Genomic DNA, 20,104 nt, shown 5'->3' on the forward strand with positions numbered 1-20,104 from the left:
TCTCAGCTTCCAATTTAATATTAGGACTTAAAAAAATTAGCTTTCCTTAAAAAATCCTCCCATTCCTCAACTGTACCTGTCCACATGATCAACAGGTCATCAATATATCGATATCAGTTATTAACCTTCCCTGTGTTTATCTGAGTCGCCTCTTCCTCCCACTCCAACATATATATATATTTGCCAAAGATGGGGCGAAGGGGGCCCCCATGGCACATCCTTTTATCTGCAGATAATATTCCCCTTTATACCAGAAGTAGTTCTTAGCCAGGGCGAATTGTAATAACTGCACCAAAAACTGTACCTGTCGTGGATGTACTCTCCCTTCACGATTAAGTGCATTTTCCACCGCGTCCAACCCTCCCTGATGTGAAATGTTTGTGTATAATGACGCCACGTCCGCTGTGATTAGCAGCGTGGCGTCATCTACCACCACATCATTGAGAATACGCAATGTGTGGGAGGTGTCCTTAAGAACCCTTGGCAGGAGACCAACTAGAGGCTGCAGGAAAAAAAATCCCCTTTTTTACCTATTTCTTGCTATCAGAAGCCATTTTCTGCTAGGAAAGTGTTTTATAGTTGGAATTTCTTATCAGTGAGGGTCACACTGTAGTCACTTCCTGTCTGAGTCAGGACTGAGTCAGCCACTTGCATACCTTATATTTAACTCTTTCAGGCAGAAAAATAAAAAAAAATAACACAGCATAGTTATCTGTGTGCTAGGCACTGTACATACACATGTCTATCTCATTATCAGAGCCGGGACAAGGTCCTCCAGCACCCAAGGCTGAGACACAAAAGTGCCCCCCCCCATCCCTGCCACCCCAGCCATGACACACTGATTGCTATTAGACTAAGAGGCACCACAGGGCCCACAACCTCCCCAACACCTTAATATCTAGTTATCTGGCTTGCAGTCACTGCCATGTATCCCCTTTTCTTATTTCTTTCTGCTTCAAACACAATTAGGAATGACAGCTGAATGAATTCTGCGCCCCCTCCTACACTGCGCCCTGAGGCTGGAACCTCTCCAGCCTATGCCTCGGCCCGGCCCTGCTCATTATGTCACATTTCAGTTGGGGTATCCTTTAATGCTAACATGCTAGGGTGGATTTCCTAATGTAGGAAATGATGAAGAACAAAGTGACCAACCAAACCTGGGCTAATTTTATTTTTTAAAATTTGCCTACGATACAACAAAATGTAGTAAATTAGCAGTTGTACGAGTGAAATCACGCTCAGCATCCACGATGAGACCTTCAGATGACCCTAAATGTATTGAAGATCAGTTCTTGTAGTGAGGGGGCTGTACGCAACTGCAACACCGCAAACTGTAATGCACAAACCTTCCAGCAATCCCTGCAATGTTCTGAGATTGATCAGGTGAGGGTTGCAAACTATTATTACCTAACAGTAGATTTTTTTTTCAAGGAATCCAGCCCAGGTTCATTGGGCCACATATGTCCTCTGGTGCTCTTAATCCTCGCAGAGGTGGTTGGATATGAGCACTGAAAGGAATGCTAATAGCAGTTCACAAATCCACAATGGAAATGTGTCAGATAAAATACAGTATATAATCCTCAGCACTGTCACCTTAAAGAGAATCTGTATTGTTAAAATCGCACAAAAGTAAACATACCAGTGCGTTAGGGGACATCTCCTATTAACCTCTGTCACAATTTCGCCGCTCTTCGCCGCATTAAAAGTAGTTAAAAACAGTTTTAAAAAGTTTGTTTATAAACAAACAAAATGGCCACCAAAACAGGAAGTAGGTTGATGTACAGTATGTCCACACATAGAAAATACATCCATACATAAGCAGGCTGTATACAGCCTTCCTTTTGAATCTCAAGAGATCATTTGTGTGTTTACCTTCTGTCCCCCTGCAGCTCTCATCCACTGAATACTAGTGACAGGCTGATCGTTTCTTCCTGCAGACAGCTCTGCCCTGTCTGTAATTCATCAGTATGTGTCAGCCAGCTCCTTTCACAGCCTAACAGAGGAGGATTTTTATCCAGCTCTCTTCTATCACTGATAAGATAGCAGAGACGCTGCTGGCTTATGTAAATAACACACACACTGGAGTGTGCATAGAAGGGCCTGCAGAGGGGTGTGCATAACAGATCAGCACAGAAGAGTTGGCAGCCTTCCAGACACAGGGCGACAAGTCCGACAGGGGAAAGATACATTGATTTATTACAGAGATGGTGATAGTAGAAAGTGCTGCAGTAAGCCAGAGCACATTAGAATAGGTTTAGGAACTTGTAGGATGGTAGAATTAAGGATGACATTTTTGTTACAGAGTCTCTTTAAATTTCCAAATTCGTGCAGCCTGCAGTCACCTCACCAACTGCTCAACAAATGGAGATGTGTGGCCACTACCAGAGTATAAAACCACACTCGGCCTTCCACCGTCATCAGAAGATTAGGAGAATGGACTACAGTGGGCTAAGGTATAAAATAGCCCAGGCTCTAATAACTCGGGCTATTCTCTTAACTTTTTATCTTGCTTATGGAATTTTAATAAAGTATAAACCCACTTTGTGCAACAGACAAGCCTGGTTGTGGTTTTATACCCTGGTGGTGGCCACACATTTGTTGAGCACTTCAGGTTGCATAAGTTGGGGAATTTAAAGTGACTGTATATTTTATCTGCTGTTCAGCCTTAGTATATCAACCTCACAATGAAGTGGTGGGACAGGTCCAGGTCTTCTTTAGCAGCACCGTAGTTGCACATCATTAAGAGATGTGTCATCTCCTTTTCCTTGGGATCCTTCCACTCTGGTCCTGATTCCACATACACCACTGTAGCAGATATCACTCCAGCCTCCAAAATCTCCCCAGGGTCCTCCATCACCCGTCAGGATGGTTAGATCGGAGCACTGGAACATGATGTTGTTGGCTGCCGTATCGTCACCATCGATGGGTTGCTCGACTTTCAGAGAGAAGCTGACAATGTCCCCAGACGGACACCACTGAACTCTGGTCCAATGTCCCCATCTGCAAAGAAAGACCAAAAGCTCAGTTATTTAAGAAGCGTCAAAAGACGCAACATTTTATAAAGACGGCAGAAAAAGCCAGCGTAAGTCTTGAACATGTATGGGCTGATGAAATTGGTGTTGTGAAATTAAAATGTTTGCAAAGGAGTCTTTTCTTGCCTTCTACCTACATCAATGCATCTATGAGACAATCTCTTTTCAGTAATTCAATATATTTTTGTGAAAATTCTCACATTTAACAACATATTAAGGTTTAAACAAAATAGCCCAGATAAAAAGCAAGTAGTTCAGTTCTACCCCAAATGAATGCACTACGTATGCAAAAGTCCAAGCAAAAAGACTCATGGTTTTAAAGGAACAACTTCACTCTTTATTCTTCAATCACAAGTCTTCTAGGTTGTGGATACAAGGTGTGGACATAATTCAGAAGTCCAATTCACAAAAAGACTGCCTCAACATATTAAGGTTTCCATGAAAATTGTGGCTAAGCTAAACGCCTACATAGTGATGTAAAAAACAATGGCGTGGAGTGGCACTCACAAAAAGTGGGGACAGGTGTGCCCAAGACCAAAAGACCATCGTACTCCAGGGTGTTTTGGGCTGGCTACAGGGCTTGAAAAAGGGCATGAGCCAGAAACAGCAGTCTGTTGCCATCAGCCCAGCAAAGCTTTATGACATCTTGCTAATGCAATAAACAGAGCATAAATACTTATTGGTGGTGCCAGTCTTCATCTTTTTTTCTGGATAGTGGACCCTGGAGTACGAGGGTCTTTTGGGCTTGGGCACACCAGTCCCGACTTTTTGTCAGTGTCACTCCACTCCATTGTTTTTTACATATCTATGTAGGAGTTTAGCTTAGCCACAATTTTCATGGAAACCTTAATATGTTGAGGCAGTTTTTTGTGAATTGGATTTCTGAATTATGTCCACATTTTGTATCCGCAACCTAGAAGACTTGTGACTGAAGAATAAAGGCTCATACACACATCAGACTATAGTCTTTGGAAAATGAAAGATCACAGACCAATCTTACCCCCTTCCATGTAGTATGAGAGCCACACCTACACAGTCTATTCTATGGAGCTGCACTCCCCATCAGATAGAAATCTTTGCAAGATGCTGCACACAAAGATGCTGTACACATTCAAAAGATCAGTACCTGCAAAAGATCTGTTCCTGCCAAAGATCCGTTCCTGCAAATTGCATTCATAGTCTGAGATCTGCAGATCATCATACACACCTTGTTTAACTGACATTCATCTGCAGATCAGACAATCATCTGCAGCTCTGAAAATCCATCCTGGTGGATCTGATCTGCAGATGAATGTCTATTAACCATTTGCCGACCGCGCACCTGATAACGCGCGTCGGCAAAGTGGCAGCTGCAGGACCAGCGACGCACATCTGCGTCGCCGGCTGCAGGCTAAGTAATCAGGAAACAGCCGGCTGCTTCCTGTCAATTCACGGCGGGGGGCTCCGTGAATAGCCTGCGGGCCGCCGATCACGGCTCTCAGGCTAAATGTAAACACAAGCGGAAATAATCCGCTTTGTTTACATTTGTACAACGCTGCTAACAGTAGCAGCGTTGTACTAGATCAGCGATCCCCGGCCAATCAGCGGCCAGGGATCGCTGTCACATGAAAGGCAGGAGCCTGTTAGAGGCTGCACAGGACAGATCCGTTCCTGTGCAGCCTCCGATCTCCGGGGAAGGAAGGGAGGAGAGGGAGAGGGGAAATGCTGCTGTGGAGGGGCTTTGAGTTGCCCCCCCCCCCCCCCCCCCGCCAGCCACACGCAGGCAGGAGCGATCAGACCCCCCCAGCACATCATCCCCCTAGTGGGGAAATAAGGGGGGCGATCTGGTCGCTCTGCCTGGTGTTTGATCTGTGCTGGGGGCTGTAGAGCCCACCCAGCACAGATCAGCGAAATCAGCGCTGGTCCTTAAGGGGGGTAAAGGCTGGGTCATCAGTGGTTAAACAAGGTGTGTATGATGATCTGCAGATCTCATAGACTATGAATGCATTTTGCAGGAACGGATCTTTGGCAGGAACGGATCTTTTGCAGATACTGATCTGTTGAATGTGTACAGCATCTTTGTGTCCAGCATCTTGCAAAGATTTCTATCTGATGGGGAGTTCAGTTCCATAGAATAGACTGTGAAGATATGGCTCTCATACTACATGGAAGGGGGTAAAATTGGTCTGTGATCTTTCATTTTCCAAAGACTATGGTCTGATGTGTGTATGTGGCCTAAAGAGTGAAGTTGTTCCCGTGTCTTTTTGTTTTGACTTTTTTATACACAGTACACTACTTTGGGGTAGAAGGTAACTACTTGCATTTTATCTTGGCTATTTTCAACATGCCTGAAGAAGAAACCAAAAGTTTTGAAAGCTTGCTGGGAAATCTTGCTCTGTTAGTCATGAAGGTATTACCTAAACAACTTTTGTTGTTATGTTTTCTAATTTTCTTCATGGCTAGAAGACCACATGACCACATACAACTGGTTTTTCTAGTGTTGGTGTTGAAACACCTGAATACTTTCGACTGCCACTGTTCAGCACCGAACAAGTGGACAGGGTCAGGAGGTCTTCACTGCCTTGTGTGTCTCATGACTCTGCTACTTCTTCCTTCAGAAGCAGGAAGTATCGGAGGCATGTAACACACAAGGCAGGGAAATCCACTTGTTCGGTGCTGAACAGTGGCAGTCAAGAGTATTCGGGTGTTTCATATTGGCTATGCCTAATTCTAACAACACTACTCTTCACCCTCTGAGGTGATAAACCAGGTAATACATCAATATCTAGAATATATTAATTGTTTCCATGCTCTATCACAAATTGCAAAGTATATGCTAAGCACAGTCCCTATTTCACAATACCGGCCAATAATGCTTATCACGCCCAGCAGCCCCCTAGGCCTAATGCTCAACTTTCCCATCTATGCCTGACCCTAACCAATAATGTCAATAAATAATGGCATGTGCAAACTTACCCCCCTGCACTAGAGGTTACGGTAGCTTTAACAGTGGTGCTATAAGGTTCAGCGCAGTACAGTTTGATGGCATTCAGTGCGGTGTCATCTCCTCTCCCCTGTGGACTTTCCACCTGAAAGAAATGTTATAAAAAATTCAGAAAATACTTTTAAAGAATACATTTTATTTTTATAAAAATGAATAAGAATACTGTAGAAACTTTCAGTTAACATTCTTAATGCCCAAAAATTTCACCAATGCTATTTAGAAAAGTTTCAATGCTACAACATCAATAGGTTAGCGAAAACCAGTTAGTAGAAGAGCTTCTTCCTTGGCAAGGAAGGAAAGTCCGTCCCTCAGAGGCAGTTGACCTTCAGGCAAACCCCGTCCACCACCAACTATGACCATCGTTTCAATTACAAGCAGGGGCGTTGCTAGGATCCCAAGAGAGCCGGGGAACTTTTGGGCACCCCAGCCAAAAAATGGGTGTGGCCGCTGACTAGAATGTGGGTGTGGTCATGGGTGGAGCAAAATTTACATGACCTTAACAGCTGTCTAAGTAGGCCTGCCCAGCAAAATGTTGTATGAAGCCCCCCTCTGCATTAATAAATAAAATAAATAAATAAAAATGCAGCATATCACATAAATAGGCAGTGTTTCCTGGCTTCTGTGCTGGCTGGTCTGGCTTGCTGCAGGTCTGGCAGTCCCCCGATAGCATTTTCTGATTTTCTAGTAGACCCCTTCCCATGCTCCCACGGGCCTCCCATTGAGACACCACAACTCCCAGCATGCCCCTGATTGATGCACCACAGCTCCCAGCATGCCTGTCACTGAGGCACCACAGTTGACTCGGCCTGGGGGACATCCGGGGCACACCAGAATAGATCCGGGGCACATGCCACTGATCTTTGGGGCTAGCAACGCCCCTGATTACAAGTCATAAGGCCTGGTGGATCTTCTGCCTCATTTTCAGTTTCTACCAGGGGCGTAGCAATAGGGGGTGCAGAGGTTGCAACCTCATTGGGGCCCCTTGACCGGAGGGGCCCTCCCTCAACTGCAGTGTTAGCTTTCTATTGGTCCTGTGCTGGTAATAATCACTTCTATAGATGCTTTGAATAGTGGTAATCATTAACAAACTGCTCCCCATCCCCTTCTTGCACCTCTGACACTGTGGTTGCCATTGGCAGGTTTCGGTGCGTCGTATCAATTGCTATGTATAGAGTGCTTGGGGGGCCCCATTGTAAAACTTGCATCGGGGCCCATAGCTCCTTGGCTACGCCACTGGTTTCTACGCCCCTATCTCCACTGCAGTCTTCCTCCAATGCATCGTCCCAGCACATGGTTACAGGAAGTACTCCTGGGTCGCAGCTTAGCTTCTGATTGGAGGAAGCTAGTGAGGCGGAGAGCGGCGGGAGGAGCTACGATCTGGTGGAGGTGATGCTGGAAATATTATTGACAGGCTGAAAGGTAAACATCAGGCTAGTGACAAGCAGATTGTCGCTAGCCTGCCGATCTTTTTGGGGGGACAGCAGAGTGGGGGTGGGGGGGGGGGGTGCTAGGGGCGGCTATAGAGAGACACAGCGGCATGTCATATGATATAATGAATTGTATGTGTAGTACAGATAACCAATAGAACATTAGTAACAAAGAAAATAGTCTCATATTGTTTTCCAGTACAGGAAGAGTTAAAAAAAAACTTCAGTTGTTATCTATGCAAAAAGAGCTACTCTGACAGCAAATAAACAGTGAGAGACAGCTTGAGATAAGGTTTTACTGCAGGAAGGCTCAAAGGGTCATTATTTTCCCTTTGTTTTATTGCTTAAATGACAGAGTGTGCTTTTCATGCAATGTTATTTAAAAAAAAAAAAAAAAAAAAGCTATATAACTGAAAATAAAATTATGAGACTCTTTTCTTTGCTACTATTGTTCTATTCATTATTTGTGCTATGCATACAATTCATTATTTCATAAGTATGGAGTTTTTTTGCTTCAGGTTTGCTTTAACCACCCTGGCGTTCTATTAAGATCGCTGCATGAGGGTTTTTCTTAAATAAAAAAAAAACTATTTCATGCAGCCAACTGAAAGTTGGCTGCATGAAAGCCCACTAGATGGCGCTCCGGAGGCGTTCTTCTGATCGCCTCCGGCGGCCAAAAGTAACACGGAAGGCCGCAATGAGCAGCCTTCCGTGTTTGGCTTCTCCTGTCGCCATGGCGACGAGCGGAGTGACGTCATGGACGTCAGCCGACGTCCTGACGTCAGCCGCCTCCGATCCAGCCCTTAGCGCTGGCCGGAACTATTTGTTCCGGCTGCGCAGGGCTCAGGCGGCTGGGGGGACCCTCTTTCACCGCTGCTCGCGGCGGATCGCCGCAGAGCGGCGGCGATCGGGCAGCACACGCGGCTGGCAAAGTGCCGGCTGCGTGTGCTGCTCTTTATTTCATCAAAATCGGCCCAGCAGGGCCTGAGCGGCACCCTCTGGCGGTAATGGACGAGCTGAGCTCGTCCATACCGCTAAGGTGGTTAAAGGATACCCGTGGTGACATGTGACATGATGAGATAGACATGTGTATGTACAGTGCCTAGCACACAAATAACTATCCTGTGTTCCTTTTTTTCTTTCTCTGTCTGAAAGAGTTAAATATCAGGTACAGTATGTAAGTGGCTGATTCAGTCCTGACTCACTGACCCTCACTGATAAGAAATTCCCCTTTTTATCTCTTTCCCGCTCTCAGAAGCCATTTTCTGCTGGGAAAGTGTTTTATAGTTGGAATTTCTTATCAGTAAGGGTCACACTGTAGTCACTTCCTGTCTGAGTCCGGACTGAGTTAGCCACTTACATACCTGATATTTAACTCTTTCAGGCAGAGAAAGAAAAAAAAGGAACACAGCCTAGTTATTTGTGTGCTAGGCACTGTACATACACATGTCTATCTCATCATGTCACATGTCACCTCGGGTAGCCTTTAAGTGGGTATAGGGAGTTTGACTAGTGTTGGTGTTCAAATTCTGGATATCAAATTCTAAACATCGAAATTCTCCCAGACACCACCACACTTCAGCAGCACTCACTTCAGTACCAAACAAGCAGACGGGGTCGGGGAATTCACTTACGCGCAATTCCCGGCATGTTCCACGGGACTCCCATGCTTACTCCTTCCAAAGCCGGAATGAGGAAGCATCCGAGTCACGTGGACCGCGCCATGAAGCGCATGTAAGTGCACTCTCCCCGACCCTGTCTGCTCGTTTGTACTGAGTGGCAGTGCTGAAGTCCCTATTAGTGTTGGTGTTCAAAATCAAATTGTTCGAGGAAAAACATGACATTAAAAGGAAATATAGTTTGACTTGAAAAAAAATATACAGTATATTTCATTTAGTGGCATAAGTAAGGATAAAGTTATTGCTGGTTAAATAGGGACATAGCTAAAACGTTTCTGGTCCATAGGGAGGAAACAAGGTCTGGATGCGAAGTGGTTAACCCAGATATCTCATCTAGCAATGCTGAGTTTCAGGGCTCAGGGGAACTCCGAGGACACACACTAAGGAATCATGAGAAGGTAAGTAAGGAGGGTAGACGGCCTCAGCCACTTACCAGCAAACTGAAGCCTCTGGCAGACGTGCCTTCAGGACAGGACTGTGTGCCTCCCCAGCCTCCCCAGGGACCTCCGTTTTCCACTAGAATGAAGGCACTGTAGGTCTGAGTGGCTTGTAGGAGGAGCAGCGTCACAGCAAATGTAGGCAACATCTTCTTTCTCTCTCTACAGTATGAGCAGGAGGATGTAGAGTGGAGAATTCTGACAACTGACCCCACAGCTCCTCTATATACACAGCGCTAACCTGCGGCCAGCCAATGGACTTTGTGTGGGAAATTCCTGATCATTTTTTTCTTTAACTGAAAGGCTTCCCGAAAATCTTAGGTTTCCTCACCACCTGCAAACAAACATGTACCTTTACCGTAACATAGGACAAAGGTCAGTGCCAAGCTGCAAGCAAGTGACAGGCACATGTTTTTAAAGATTATCGAGATATTAAACCTCTTTAAGTCAGAAAATAATAAAACAGATTCTGTAAGTGAATATTATATATGATATATATATATATATATATATATATATATATATATATATATATATATATATATATAACAATTATATTTCCATTTCAGTCAGAATTTGTTTTAACTTTCTCACACTGGTAAAGGATTCAGAGTAAGGTCGGATTAAGAGTAAGGTCGGATTCAGAGTAAGGTCGGATTCAGAGTAAGGTCGGATTAAGAGTAAGGTCGGATTCAGAGTAAGGTCGGATTCAGAGTAAGGTCGGATTCAGAGTAAGGTCGGATTCAGAGTAAGGTCGGATTAAGAGTAAGGTCGGATTCAGAGTAAGGTCGGATTCAGAGTAAGGTCGGATTCAGAGTAAGGTCGGATTAAGAGTAAGGTCGGATTCAGAGTAAGGTCGGATTCAGAGTAAGGTCGGATTCAGAGTAAGGTCGGATTCAGAGTAAGGTCGGATTCAGAGTAAGCGCATGCAATAGTCGGATGCGTTCCATCTGTTTTGCATCCACTTCCAACAATTTCACCATCTACTCCGTGTCCGCTTGTCCGCCCAGGGCAGCCATCGGGGGGACAACTGACACTGCAGTGAGGGGCCCAGGGCTTCTGGGAACCCTGGGCCCTCTCAAAGTGCTGGAAGGGCCACATGTGCTGGTTGCGGGCCTTTGGCTCACTAACCAGAACACCGCGTTCCAGCACTGAGAGAAGAGTGACATCCGCGCTTGAACGTGGGGAGCAGATGAGTGAGCTCGCTACAGTGGACTTTCTATACTGGGGCACCACCTATATCTAGCTACAGGCTACCTATACTGGGCCACCACCTATACCTGGCTACCTATACTGGGCCACCACCTATACCTAGCTACCTATACTGGGCCACCACCTATACCTGGCTACCTATACTGGGGCTGGAACCACCTATACCTAGCTACCTATACTGGGGCACTACCTATACCTGGCTACCTATACTGGGGCACCACCTATATCTGGCTACAGGCTACCTATACTGGGCCACCACCTATACCTAGCTACCTATACTGGGGCACCACCTATACCTGGCTACCTATACTGGTGCACTACCTATACTTGGCTACCTATACTGGGGAACTACCTGTACCGGACTACCTCTCCTGTGGCACCACCTACTGTATACTTGGCTACTTATACTGTGGAGCCTATAGCTTGCTACCTATACTTGCGGCACCTGAACCTGGCTAACCTATACTGATGCACAACCCATACCAGGTTACCTATACCACGGCACCACCAATAATTGAATACCTATACTGGGGGCATCTGTATCTTTCTGGCCTATACTGGGGCACCAGCTATACCAGGCTACCTATACTGGGGGCATCTACCCCAGGCTACCTATAATGGGGCACCACCTATGCCTGGATACCTATACTGAGGGCACCTACACTTGGCTAGGGCAGGGGGACGAGCTGAGGCAGAAGGGGACAAGAGGTAACACAGGGGGATAAAGGAGTCACGGGGGGAACAGAGGCAGACAAAAGAGAGCACACAGAAGGACACAAAAGAGGCACAAACTGAGGTGAGACAGAGGGGGACAAAAGAGGCACAGGAAGAAAAGAGGGGGACAAAAGAGAACCGATAAAGGATAAGAACTGAAGAACTGGCCTACAAGTTCCTATCTCCAAGTTCCTACCTATATTATGTTAGTATTTGGCTCCACCCACAACATGCCGTGGCCACGCCCACTTTTTGCCACATCACGCTGTGCATGACGCTTTACTCCCCTGAATGAGTCACGTGAGTGTGACGAAACTAGTTGGGAGGAGCCACATGCGGAAGGAGACTCGCGTTTAGCGAAGCGAGGCGGAGTGAAAGCGAGCCTGTACCCTGGATAACAACTGAACGGCGGTCAGCCCGGGAGGCCGCACGGGGGGGAGCCCGTTAGTAACTCCACAGGCCTGATTTACATCTGCTAAACGTGAGTGTAATAGCACAATAAAGTACACTTGTTTTAAACTTACTGCGCAATGAGGATATTTTATTATCATTGAGGTATTGTCGTATGGAAATGAATGCTGCTACTTATTGAAGAAAATCTGCTTGTTTGGGCTGGTGACCATCCGGCAGGCAAAGAGTACGAGGGCGGGGGGAGCCTGTTAATGCCCCAGATGCGTGTTAGGCCACTGTGATATATGGCCCATCTGAGTTGGTGAGTTCGGATCACACAGGGTGACCCTGGTGGAGGTGTAGCGAATAGAGAACAGCTATAAAGTTGGCTATTGGAAGCGCTTTGCTGAAATTGAATATGCTCTTGATGGAGGAACTGACTCATTCCTAAAACAGCAGCGCACCTGCCAGAGACTTTGTGTATTAGGTCTCCTTCCTTTGGTGCCCTAACCCTTGAAGATTGAGTGGATATAAGGGACACATAGACCATATTGGCCGTGTTGTTTTATCATATTGATATAAATATTTGCATGTATTAACCTTCATATTATACATCATATTGATAGTGGTGGAGTGAATGTTCCTAAGCGCTGTATATCTAGTGTATATACTCAGTGTCGGAGCCATGCACATTTTTTGCCGCAGCACACTTCGTGCATGGATACGATACGAGGGTGGGGTGAGACACAGGTAGACACAGGGAGGGGGGGCCCCAGACCTGATGATGTGTGAGGGGCCCCAAAATTTCTGATGGCGGCCCTGACAAGATGGCAACCTTAGGTTTGTTTACATGACGTCACTCTAAGCGTAACGTACGCTTAGAGGGACGTAGGGGGGATGTAGGAGGCAGAAAAAGCTAGGCTTCCGAGAGAAGCTTTCGCTTTTTCTGCGGGGGAAAGGAATCAGTGATCAGGCACCATAGCCCGATTCACTGATTCCCTGGCTAACGAACCGCGGGCCGGGAACGCGCATGCACGCGTGCGAACGGCCACGGGAGCGTGGGGGAGCGCACATAGCCTCCTGGATGTAGCTTCTACGTCCAGGAGGTGAAAGTAGTGAAAAAACTTCACATATACGAGGACTTACTTCCAGGGTCCTTTTCACAGGTTACCTTAGTAGATAAAAGCCTGTAGTGTATCACAATACACATATATCCAAAACGATCTCAGATAGATGTCAGATAGATTGCCCAGTCTCCAGTTCCGACCAGTTTTGGCCTTGCGCCGTCATCAGGGAACCTGTGAAAAGGACCCTGGAAGTAAGTCCTCGTATATGTGATGTTTTTTAAAACGCAAATAAATATGCTTATTTGATGTTGATTTGTTTTTGGTGATGGTCACTGTGAACTATTGTTTCTTGAGCACTGTGATGAGACTACAGATGCTGCTCTGAGCACCAAGCGCTGTGGATTTATGTACTTTTTTTAGTATTAATCTGTGCCTTCAAAGTGGTGTACTGATAGGTATGCTATCCAGACCAAAAAGTGCTGATGGACGGTGTTGGGACACTTATGCCTAGTACACACCATACAATTTTCTGTTAGATTTCACCATACAATTTTCTGTTAGATTTTGTGTTAGATTATTTTCTGTAGAGACTGGTCATTATCTTCTGGGGATCTCCTGTTGAGTAGAACAATGCCTAATTGCTAGGCCGATAGATGGTAAGATAGATAATTTCCAACATGTTGGAAATTATCTGACAGATAAATCTGACAGATAAATCTAACAGAAAATCTAACAGCAATTTGTATGGTGTGTACCTAGCATTAAGCTTTAGAGAAACCAGGTGGATCTCCGGGGACTGTCTCAATTGATGGTAGAAATGTGTGACATATTTGTTGTATATCATTGAGCTATTATAATTTGTAAAGCTTACCAATGTGCACTCCAGATAGTATTGTAGAGCCAAATATGGGAAGGTAGGTGCCAACCTTTATGGTGCAGTATACGGGAAGAGAGAAGGTAGGGGACAACTATGTGGAGCAGAGTAAGGGCCATATCCTATTCAAGGTGATAAGTAGCTTGCAGATGCGAGCTACTTATCACCTTGCCATCGCGCGAGGATTACCTACAAATCCTATTGCCCATATCCTTCGCGCGATGGCCGATCGTTAGGGAGCATTACTCAGGCGAAAGCCTGAGCGATGCTCCCTTTTACCGAGCGATGGGGAGTGAGGTTTACGCTGTGGTGCTGTCCATCAGCACCACGGCCTCACTCCCCACACATGCGCACTCGCCCGCCGCCATCTTCCGCCGCTGCATCTGGGGGTCTCCTTTAATAAGGAGACCCCCAGAGCTTCCCGTCGGGTCGCCCCACAGTTTAGAAGCCCCCGCGTAGCTCTGCACCGGCACCCCTGCTGGCATACATACCGCCGCAGATCACCCGCCGCCTCTCGCCGCAAAATCTGTCGCGTAATTACAGTGTATCTAACACTGTAATTACTGTCCGCATAGAAGGAGCCCGGGCAAAGCATCTTTGAATCTGCAGCCTGGGCTCCCCATTGGTCCGCTGTCTGAGCCATTTTATTGGTTTAGACAGCGGACCAATGGGGAGCCCAGGCTGCAGATTCAAAGATGCTTTGCCCGAAAGCAAAAAAGCCCAAAAGCAAAAATGCGTGCGAAAACGTGTTTTCACAGTTTAGTGAATCAAGCCCATAATGTGAATGAGGCCTTGGATTATTAATGCTCAGGGCCGGGTCGAGGCAGAGGCAAGAGAGGCTCCAGCCTCAGAGCGCAGTGTAGGAGGGAGCGCAAAACTCACTCAGCTATCATTCCTCTATTGTGTATGAAGCAGAGAGAAATAAAAAAGGAGATACCTGGCAGTGACTGCAAGCCAGATAACTAGAGATTAATGGGGGGGGGGGGGGCTTGGCAGCATCTTAGTCCAATAGCAATCAGTGTGTGATGGCTGGGGTGGGAGGGATGGAGGGGCGCACTTTGGTGTCTCAGCCTTGGGTGCTGGAGGACCTTGTCCCAGCTCAGTTAATGCTAATATACTAGGGTTGATTTCCTAATGTAAGACAGGATGAAGAAAATGACCAAGCAAACTAGGCCTGATATTTTATTTTTATTTTTTTAAATTTGCCTACACTACAGCAAAATGTAGTAAATTAGCCGTTGTACGAGTGTAATCATGCTCAGCATCCAGGATGAGAACTTCAGGCTTAAAGAGACTCTGTAACAAAAATTTCATCCTGTTTTCTACCATCCTACAAGTTCCTAAACCTGTTCTAATGTGCTCTGGCTTACTGCAGCACTTTCTACTATCACCGTCTCTGTAATAAATCAATGTATCTTTCCCCTGTCCTACTTGTCACCCTGTGTCTGGAAGGCTGCCAACTCTTCTGTGCTGATCTGCTATGCACACCCCTCTCCAGGCCCCTCTATGCACACTCCAGTGTGTGTGTTATTTACATAAGCCAGCAGCGTCTCTGGTCTCTTATCTTTTACAAGCTGGATAAAAATCTTCCTCTGTTGTGAAAGGAGTCACAATACTGAGGAATTACAGACACCGGGCAGAGCTGTCTGCAGGAAGAAACAATCTGTAACTCTTCAGTGGGTGATAGCTGCAGGGGGAAAGTAACACACAAATGATCTATTGAGATTCAAAAGGAATGCTGTATACAGCCTGCTTGTGTATGGATGTATTTTCTGTGTGTGGACATACTGTACATCAACATACTTCCTGTTTTGGTGGCCATTTTGTTTGTTTACAAACAAACTTTTTAAAACTGTTTTTGACTACTTTTAATGTGGCGGGGAGCGGTGAAATTGTGACAGAGGGGAATAGGAGATGTCCCCTAACGCACTGGTATGTTTACTTTTGTGCGATTTTAACAATACAGATTCTCTTTAATGATTGGTTCTTGAGTAGCGGTGGGGGCTTCATGCAATTGCGATAGCACAAACCATAATTTAATAACCTTTGAGCAATCCCTTCTGATATTGTTCAGGTGAGAGTTGCAAACTATGACCACCTAACAGTAGACAATTAAAAAAAAAACAGCCTAGGTTTGCTTTAAGCCTTTAACCTGAGTATATCACCCCCACTGTGACGTGGTGGGACAGATCTCCTTTAGCAGCACTGTAGCTGCACATCATTAAAGGACTTACAAGGCCAAAATCTTACCCCAAAACGTAAAAAAGGTTAACTACCTGCATGACTTTGTAACAGGCAGCGTGGTTCGGAGGGTTGGCCCTAGAGCTGCGCAGCCGCAGTAGTGGCTATGCGGACTGCGCAGCCGTGGCCAGCTCCGGCGGCCATCTTTATGCAGGCTGCAGATACCGACCTGGACCGTGGGGTCGCAGCCTTTCGGGGGGCTATTGAGCAGAGGGGACCAGACGGAACGGCACGGAGGGCGCGAACGGTGTCCTCCGTGCCTTACAAAGTCATGCAGGTAGTTAACCTTTTTTACGTTTTGGGGGCAGATTTTGGCCTCATAAGTCCTTCAAGAGCTGTGTCATCTCTTTTTTAACCCTCGGGGTCCTTGCACTCTTGTCCGGATTCCACATACACCACTATAGCAGATATCACTCCAGTCTCCAAACTCTCCCCAACGTCCTCCATCACCCGTCAGAATGGTTAGATCTGAGCATTGGAGCATGATGTTGTTGGCCGCCGTATTGTCACCATTGATGGGTTTCTGGACTTTAAGAGAGAAGCTCACAAAGTCCCCTAAGGGACACCACTTTACACTGGTCCATTGTCCCCATCTGCCGAGAAAAACAAAAAGCTCAGTTAAGGCTACTTTCACACCAAGACGTTGCGTTTTAGGGGACGTTATGGTTGCATAACGTGCCCCTAACTCAACGCATAGTGGTGTTGAAGTTGGATGTCAGATTGAGCTGCGTTATGCAGCTCTCAAAGCAGCTGCTCCAGGATAGTGATAGGAAGTCTGAAACTTTTTAAGGATTCGAATCATTTGAATCGGATCATTGAAAAGATCCGGATCTTTGAACCGAATCATTTGAATCATTTTACTAGGGAAGCAGACTGGATGAAATGACTAGCAGGACCGGCCTTTCCCTGCACTGTACATTCTGTATGTTCCTGTTTCTTCCAGACAGACATCCACTGTGAACCAAATCTTTCATTGTGATAATCCGGATGATTCGACTCACAAAAAAGATCAGGATCAAATGAACGATTCGCTCATGATCTGGACAACACTACAGTCCCACCACGAGTCATCACAGTGCAGTGAATATTAATTAGCCATGTGGCTGGCCACGGAGGAGGAGGGGAGACCTCCTCCTCCAGCATTACTGAGCATGTGCAAACAGTCTAACGTGGCTTAGCCCAGTATGACGTACAGCATGCAGCACTTTGTTTAAACGTGCTGCGTTACCAGGGCCGGTTTAAGCAACAATGGGGCCCCAGGGCAAAATAAACCTGGGGGGGCCCCCCCAACATATACCCCGGAACAAAAATCGGCATTAGGGGACCTTTTTTGCAGCTGGTATAACAGGGTGTGAAGTCCCATTCGGTCAGAGCTCCACATTCTGGCTATCCCAGCCTGCATGGGGGACAAGGGGTTAAAAAGTTTCAAGAGGGGTGACCCCACATAATAAAAAAAAATAAAAATTCCCACACTCTAAACATAAAAAAAAAATTGGGAAAATAGGAAAAAATGCCAGGGATCTTCATACAGCCATATTGCGGCTGTATAGTGATCCCTGGCCAAAGCGCTGCGGCTGCGGCTGCGTATGGACCCCCTGGAAACCCCGTCATGGAAATTTATTGCGCTTTCGTTTGATACATGTAAAATTACACTACCGTTAGGTTTGCTACTAAAAGTGACATTTACCGCATTTAAAAGTATACTTTTTTCCTTCTAAACTTTAAAATCGATTTTCTCAAAAACTATAATGTCTTTTTGAAAAATTGTTTTTTCTTCTTATTCCTAATGATGTCCTTAACATATCCTGCAAATTTAGGGTTTCTAGCATTTAAGGTGGATTTGCTATTCACCATTAAAGTCGGCAGGTTTTTAAATGTGTATTTTTTTTTTCCTTTGAAACTTTAAAATCGATTTTCTCAAAAACTATAAGGCCGATTTGAAAAAAAAATTTTTCCTCTTGTAGCCACTGGGGGCCCCTACAAGCTCTGGGGCCCTGGGGCAGCTGCCTCCTTTGCCTTAATGGTAGCGCCGGCCCTGTGCGTTACTGTGTAATGCAACGTGTGCACTGTGAACAGCACATTGATTTTACAGTGCTGTGAGTTAGGCTGTGTTACTGGCTGCTGTAATGTGGGACTTTAACGGCCCACTGTGAAACCAGCCTAAAAGAAGCTTCAAAACACACAACATTATACTGTATGAAGATAGGGCAGAAAAAGCCAGCGGAAGTCCTGAACAAGGATGGGCCGATTACATTTTGGCAAATGTGCATTTTCTTGCCTTCTACTTACGTCAACATTCCTTTGAGAAAATCTCTTATTTTTAAAATAATTCTATATAATTTATAAAAAATTCTAACCTTTGACAACAACATGAAGGTTTCCAGGAACATTTTGGCAAAGCTAAACTCCTATACTGTATATACCCGTGCTAACCACTACAGGACCACAGGCTTACATCTCCCTAGTGATCAGGCAATTTTTACAATTCAGGGCTCTGGGATGTTTGCTTATTTTTTTCTTTATTTATTTGTTTTTTATTTTTAATACATTTTTCACGTTTTTTTATTTTGTTTTCCCCCCTCCCTCTTCCTGACAGCCAATCCCAGCGATCAACTCTCACAGCCTATGAGAGCCAATCGCTGTCTGAGCTCCCCCTGGGGACAGTCGAGTCACACGGCTGTCCCCAGTACGGTGCTGTCCTAGTTCGCAGTGCTGTACAATGTAAATAGACGGCGGTCCCGCCATCTAACAGTCTGCTAGCGGCAATCCCCGCTGGCAGACAGATTAAATTTTGTTACCATGTTCCTACTCATCTGCTTAAACTCTTGAGGACCGCCTTCTTAAACCCCCCTAGTGACCAGGGCATTTTTAACAAAATAGGCACTGCAGGTTTAAGTGATCCCCTTGTCCTTTTCTGCCCCCCAACAAAGCTCTCTTCTGTGGGTCCCAGTGTCCCCAGTACAGCGCTGCTTTAGATCACAGCGCTGTACTATGTAAACAGACGGCGGTTTCGCTGTCTAACAGTCGCCGCTGGCAGGCTGATGGCAGAGCGGAGCTCCATCATTTATGCGGAAATGCGCTCGCATCGGTGCATGCGATCTCCTGAAAAACTCGCCCCAGGACTTGATGCCAAGCGGGGTTAGGCAGCTCTGGGTCTGCCACCTTGTGACCGACAATTGGCGTTAGGCGGTCACAAGGGGGTTAACATGCATGTCAAATTTGGTGATGATAGCATGTACCGGGGCTTTACAATTAACCATGAAATTTGGTGCCCTTCAATTCAATAGAAAATGCCCTCCGAACACGAAAATTTGGTTTTTGCCTGCGGTACACCGAATTTCGGCAAAATCTGAATTCAGCTGTCCTAATCAATGATGCAATCACATGATGCAATTTCCCCTTCGATCGACAGCTAATCTGACAGGAAGTTGCAACGTGTGGGCATGTCTAAACTGCTCCTGATCAATAATGGGATTTATTTTCCCGTTATAACTAAAATCACAACATTTCGAAACATAAATATTTAGGAATCTCGGATGGATATATGGAGAAATGTGTTCTCCTTGACGAGATACACCTTTCTTTATTCCGGCCCATCAATAAATTTGAGCTGTGCCGAAAATGTGTGAGGACTGGAGTTCAACTTCCCTACACTTGCCAAACAAGATAAAATAGGACTTTATGTTGATAACAAATTATGTAGATGTCCCCTTTTCTACAATTTAACGATGGCTGTTCCAATTTGGAATAGTTGTTTTTTTTTTTTATCTGGGGAAGAGTCTGTGTGCATGGATAGGGAACTGGCTAATGGACAGAAAACAAAGAGTTGTGGTCAATGGATTGTACTCAAAATGGGAGACTGTTAGCAGTGGGGTCCCACAGGGGTCTGTACTGGGTCCAGTGCTCTTCAATTTATTTATTAATGACCTAGTGGATACAGTAGTGAGCAATGTTGCTATTTTTGCAGATGATACAAAATTGTGCAGAATCATCAACTCTAAGGAAGATAGTGTTATATTGCAACAGGATCTGGATAGGATGGCTATAT

General features: G+C 45.6%; 1 protein-coding gene across 1 annotated transcript; it reads right to left on the minus strand.

The window, feature by feature from the left end:
• Nucleotides 1-2,173: 2,173 nt before the first annotated feature.
• Nucleotides 2,174-9,758, minus strand: LOC137562516 (vitelline membrane outer layer protein 1 homolog). Its single transcript, XM_068273919.1, has 3 exons — nt 9,555-9,758; nt 5,988-6,100; nt 2,174-3,000 (listed from the first exon to the last, which is right to left on the minus strand). Exons 1-3 carry the CDS (start codon nt 9,705-9,707, stop codon nt 2,715-2,717), a joined length of 552 nt encoding a protein of 183 aa, XP_068130020.1. The 5' UTR covers nt 9,708-9,758; the 3' UTR covers nt 2,174-2,714.
• Nucleotides 9,759-20,104: the final 10,346 nt, after the last annotated feature.

Source organism: Hyperolius riggenbachi, chromosome 3 (assembly GCF_040937935.1).
Source record: "Hyperolius riggenbachi isolate aHypRig1 chromosome 3, aHypRig1.pri, whole genome shotgun sequence".
In the NCBI taxonomy this organism is placed as follows: domain Eukaryota; kingdom Metazoa; phylum Chordata; class Amphibia; order Anura; family Hyperoliidae; genus Hyperolius; species Hyperolius riggenbachi.